Source organism: Lactuca virosa, chromosome 8 (assembly GCF_052849685.1).
Source record: "Lactuca virosa cultivar CGN04683 chromosome 8, Lactuca_virosa_CGN04683_v6, whole genome shotgun sequence".
Taxonomy (NCBI): Eukaryota; Viridiplantae; Streptophyta; class Magnoliopsida; order Asterales; family Asteraceae; genus Lactuca; species Lactuca virosa.
Window position 1 is genome coordinate 327,630,829 of NC_136433.1, and position 5,574 is coordinate 327,636,402.

General features: G+C 37.9%; 2 protein-coding genes across 2 annotated transcripts; both read left to right on the forward strand.

The window, feature by feature from the left end:
- Positions 1–2,950: 2,950 nt before the first annotated feature.
- LOC145131771 (protein FAR1-RELATED SEQUENCE 5-like) lies at positions 2,951–3,865 on the forward strand. Its single transcript, XM_079066427.1, has 2 exons — positions 2,951–3,481; positions 3,542–3,865. The coding sequence occupies exons 1-2, from the start codon at positions 2,951–2,953 to the stop codon at positions 3,863–3,865; spliced, it is 855 nt and encodes a 284-aa protein (XP_078922553.1).
- An 84-nt stretch (positions 3,866–3,949) lies between these two features.
- On the forward strand, positions 3,950–5,005 carry LOC145131772 (protein FAR1-RELATED SEQUENCE 5-like). The gene has a single exon (XM_079066428.1). The coding sequence runs from the start codon at positions 3,950–3,952 to the stop codon at positions 5,003–5,005; it is 1,056 nt and encodes a 351-aa protein (XP_078922554.1).
- The last annotated feature ends 569 nt before the right edge of the window (positions 5,006–5,574 follow it).

Below are 5,574 nucleotides of genomic sequence, written 5' to 3' on the forward strand. Positions count from 1 at the left end.
AACCACCATACTGACTATATAACATGAAGATATCAAACAATCCGCATAAATAACCGGGAACCAACTCCCTACAAAACCCTAGGGGTTGTGACTTCCTTGCTACGTGTATGGGTCCTGTGCTTTCAGTAGTACGGGCCCAATACTACCTTCCACACCTACCCATATTTGCCTCAAGTATCATCACAACACCCTAACACTATACATGCACATGGTGACCGCTCAAGCTCACTCCCAGAGGAAGGATAACTATCTCACCACTGACCTATCGGCCTCACACAACCCACCCATGAAACTTCCACCAACCCTGCAGCACTAGTGTATGCTAGCCATACATAACGCTGGACCCCATAGACTTTCGAATATCCAACCCTACCCTAAGCTCCCAATCAAACAAGAATAGAACATAAGGCCAAATTAAACATTCTCAGGCTATAAGATCTAAATTATGTATAACTGTAATGCATACACAAAGCAACTACAGTAATGATGTCAATCTCATATAAAGGGAAACCCTAGGCTAGCAGGCATCATGTAATCAGGAAATTCTATCATGCAATTCCTGAAGATCCCTAGCCTAACACTAGCATGTTGTTCTAACATATTACACAATCAATATATGTATGGTATTTTAGGGTCTACTTACTGGCTCCGGCTAATCGTACACTCTGCATCCTCCTTTACTTGTTTTGAAAACCATTTTAAAAAAATTATTTTGAAAATCTTTCCTTGATTTGAGACTAGATTCACATGAACGTTCGTCCAATTCACTCAAACCAAGGCTCTGATACCAACTTGTAACACCCATAAAATTTAAACCAAATTTCAAACTTTTCAAAACATCTAAATCCAAGAGTCATTATAATTTTTGTTTTCAAAATAGTCTTTATCAAAGTTTTCCCAGAAACCTAAACAAAATGTGAGGAGCTGTACGATCACGCCTTCACCTTGCCGCGATCCCCTGATGTACCTGAAACAATAAACTGAAACTGTAAGCCCGAAAGCTTAGTGAGTTCCCCCAAAATACCCATACTCACAATAATACACATATAACCATAAACAGCATACTATGGGTCCAATCAACCATCGGGTTGGAATACCCCAGGCCCTCAACCTTCCGATTGGAATGCCAATATATTATGGGTCCAATCATCCTCGGGATGGAATACCCCAGGCCCTCAACCTTTCGGTTGGAATGCCAATATACTATGAGTCCAGTCATCCTCGGGATGGAATACTCCAGGCCCACAACCAACAGGTTGGAATGCCCAGGTCTATTGGCTTTCGCACAAAGCAGATAAGCCTCAACCAATAAACAAACATGTAACAGATAATCATGTAACAGTCTATAGACATCAATTAATCTAACAGATCATACCACATAATATTATCCTACTTTATAGGATACCGACCTAACAGATCCTACCATTTATCGTATAACCAGATAACAATCCAAAGGGCCGGCCTTGGTGCCTTAGATCCTTGAGTATAGTGAGGATAAATCACCTGACTAGTAGTGCCGAAATGCTAAAATTCTAACCGCTGCCTCACTGGAAATCCCGAGCTGACACACATAATAAATACTAGGTTATTACCTAACATCACCCCCTTGACTAAGTGTCCATATGATTCATAAAGTCCATTCCTTTTTGTTGGGCCAAGGCCAACACCAAGTCCTTATCTTAAGGGTCCATTCTCTAAAGTCCTTTATTGGCCCAATTTACCAAATTGGGCCCAACCTCCTTATTGGGCCTAACCCCATGATCCACTATCATAACCTGGCCCAAAATATCCTATTTGCAGAATCCAACAAAGGCCCAAATCCATTTAGCCCACAAACCTAAGCCCATTTGACATGAGTCTCATCAGAGAGCGTACGCGTGGCGTACCTCTCTGGTTACGTTGGGCGTAATGTCGTTCTACGCTGACTGCCATCGAGATAGCTGACCCCGTATGCTGGGCGTACAGAATTTACGCTGAGCGTATGCAGGGTTTTACCAAAATCCTAATAAGTGCTTAATGGCTTAAGCACTTAAGCCCATATCCCAGATCCATCGACCAAATATGCCTTGGGACCATAAAGTTCAGGACTTTATCACTTTGGACGTCCAGAAAGTCCTTAACTCATGGTCTTAACCCATTAAGACCTTCTTACTCCATGCATGGGACAAGTCTAGCCTTTGGGAACTGATTTTTATCACTTAGGACCTCTCCTAAGGTCTGAAAGGACAGCTTATTTCGTCTAAGACATCACATGCATCTTCTTGGGACTCTTGGGACAATAAGACCTCCATAAGGTTAAATATCTAGATCCATAAACAAGCAAGCACAAAGTTTCAATCTTTTTACCTTCTGGAGCTTTAATGGCACAACACAACTTCAGATCTATAGCCTTCCTCTCCTTTTCTAGCTCCTTGGAGCAATGTCTTCACTTCCAAGGTCCAAAATGCAGACTAACTCACACTTCTTCACACACTCTAGGGTTAGGACGTTTTCTGAGGTATGGAGGTTGAGGATGAGTAAAGGAATGAGCCATAAAGGTTTTTATATAGTCCTCAACCCCCAATATTAGGGTTTTCATCGGACATAAGTACGCCCAGCGTACATGAGTGTACGCCCAGCGTACTACGGCATGCCTAGTACGCTTAGCGTACCCTTATGTACACTCAGCGTACTACTTCCAGTTCCAGAGTTGCAACTTTAGTCCTTATACTTCTCGTGACCCACCACAACCAACTCCAAGGACCGACAATGACAACTAATAAAAGGAAGAAGGGTTTTCAAGATATACCTGCAAGGTTCGGGGCGTTACAACTGATTTCATATATTTCAGTTTTGCTCAGGTTAATTAATCAACTTCTATGCATAGGTTCACTAATTTTATGTATGTCAATAAGCTTAATTGGTATAAATTTATAATTCCTTTGTATTTACTTTAACTATTCAGGACATGATGGCTGACATTGAAGAAGTTGATCAACCTATTGAAACACATGTTATTCATGAAAATGAAGCAACGGCAATGGAAAAATGTAATGAAGGTAAAGGTAAGGATGAAAGTATATTAGGAAAGGTTTTCGATACACCTAATGATGCATATACATTTTATAATGATTATGCATTTTTACATGGATTTGGTATACGTATTGATACCACATTTAAACATAAGATGACAAAGGAACCTTATCGCAAGATATATGAATGCGACAAAGAAGGTTCTAAACTGTTAGACGATAATGCTTCAAGTGGAATCGAGAAAAAACGTCGTAGAGAAGTTAGAATCGGATGTAAAGCAGAACTTCGAATTTCAAAAAATAAATATGGTAAATGGTTTGTAGACTCGTTTAATGACACACACAATCATGAATTGAGCATGACACCAACGAAGGTGATGAAGCATAGATCTCATGCAAAGTTCCATCGTTTAACGGAATGCAAATCTCTTATGGTGGAACTAGGTCAAGCAGGATTGAAACCTTGTCAAGTTAGAAAGGCTATTTATGCAATGAAAACGTAAACCGTAGCTGATGTTACTTCAAAGCAGTGTGCTGATGTCTTATCTGAGCAACGAAAACAATACAAAGGAAAGGAGTTCTATGGACTTATAAAACATTTCCAAGATAAAGCCTTAGTGAATAATGACCAATACTTTTCTGTGGATTTGTGTGATGATGGGAGTCCTAAAAATATTTTTTGGGCTGATGGAAGATCAAGAGACACATATACTAAATTTAGCGATGTTGTTGTGTTTAATGTCACTTATATGACAAACAAATTCAAGATGCCTTTTGCCCCCTTTGTTGGTGTTAATCATCATGGGCAATCTATACTTTTTGGTGGAGCATTGCTAGAAAACGAAAAAGAATAAACTTTTGAATGGTTATTTGAGAATTTCCTCAAATGTATGTTTGGCAAATATCCAAAGGCTATTATTATTGATCAAGACAAAGCTATGGGCAATGCAATAAAAAAAGTATTTCCAAACACTCAACATCGTTTTTGTGCATGGCATATTAAGAAGCATGAAAATGAACACATTAGACCGTATGTTTCAAGTTATAGTGATTTTAAAGAATCATATACAAAATGGGTAAATAGTGACACCATTGAAGAATTTGAAACTAGGTGGGAGGTTATGCGTGATAAGTATAGATTAGAAAACAATTGTTGGATAAGTGACATGTATAACCAACGAATACATTGGGCTAAAGCCTTCTTAAAGGATGTTTTCTTGGCAGGTATGACCACAAGCGAACGAAGTGAGAGTATTAATTCATTTTTTGATGGATTTGTTAACTCGAAAACTATGTTGAATGAATTTGTAATGCAATATGACAAAGCAGTTGATTCTCGAAGGGCCACCGAAGAAGATGAAGACTTCAAGACTATGAACTCAAGGCCGATACTTTCTTCTCTTCATCCAATCGAAGAAAAAGCAGGTGAGTGTTATACTAGAAATATTTTTGATATGTTCAAAAAAGAATGGACAGAAGCTACTAGCAATTTAAATCACGAGACTATAAGCAAGGGTATCGAAGAAATCAAATATCGAGTGGGGCAACTAAAAGTTGAAAAAACATATTGGCGAACTGTTACGTTTCGTTTTTCTAATGAGGTCAGTGTCACATGTTTGTGTTCTAAGTATGAGACATGTGAGATTTTATGCAAGAATTGTCTATATGTGATGAAGAAGAGACATGTTGAAACACTACCTAGTCACTATATTTTACATCGGTGGACACTTAATGCAAGGTACAAGTTGGGTAATAGTAGAATCGGACTCGAAGAAATAAACAATGAAAATGAAGTTAGTGCCTACACATTATGGTGTGTCCGTTCAAATTTTGCTAAACTAATTGAACAAGAAAGAGACTCCCCTTCGGAGATACAAAAACTCAATAACTTGCTGATAAGTCTTTTAGATGATCAAGCAAATCGGAAGAAACCTATAGCAAATGAATCTCAAGATTCTTATGCGAGAATTTCACAAGTAGATATGATGCATTAGTTATCTGTCCGGGATCCTCTTGGTCCAACTAACACGAAAGGGCGTCCAAGAGTTGCAAGTAGAATTAAGTCTTCTTTAGAAGCCCCGAAAAAACGAACGTGTTCTTACTGCTAAAGATTGGGTCATTACGCTACTAGTTGTTCAAAAAGAAAAGTACGTTTGAAAATAACTTATTTTATTAATGATTTTACAAGTTTGATAATCATATTAACGATTTTTTTTCATGTATCAGGAAGATGAATCGATGCAAGAGAAAGAAGGATGAGATATGTAGTTTCTTTGACAAAATGGCAAATCTAGACTTTTCTTGACATTTTGTTTTTGTTAATTGCATTATTTTTTCTTGTTTTGGAGACAAAAAATGTATGCAAAATCTAGATAGTTTATCTTTTTTAAAACAAAGCGTGTACATTGCTGTTTTGGAATGAAATTAAGATGCTATTATGTGTTAAAAGTAAAAGTAGGCTGTTATTTTGGTTTAAAAATGAAAGTAGGCTGTTATTTTGGGTTAAAAATGAAAGTAGGCTATCATTTTCGGTTAAAAACGAAAGTAGGCTGCCACTTTGGGT

Excerpts from the sequence above, each read along its gene's own strand:
- LOC145131772 (XM_079066428.1), top strand. The coding sequence starts at position 3,950 with ATGGGCAATGCAATAAAAAAAGTATTTCCAAACACTCAACATCGTTTT.
- LOC145131771 (XM_079066427.1), top strand. The coding sequence starts at position 2,951 with ATGGCTGACATTGAAGAAGTTGATCAACCTATTGAAACACATGTTATT. Across the intron at positions 3,482-3,541 it reads CAGGATTGAAACCTTGTCAA|TGTGCTGATGTCTTATCTGA; the intron begins GTTAGAAAGGCT and ends ACTTCAAAGCAG.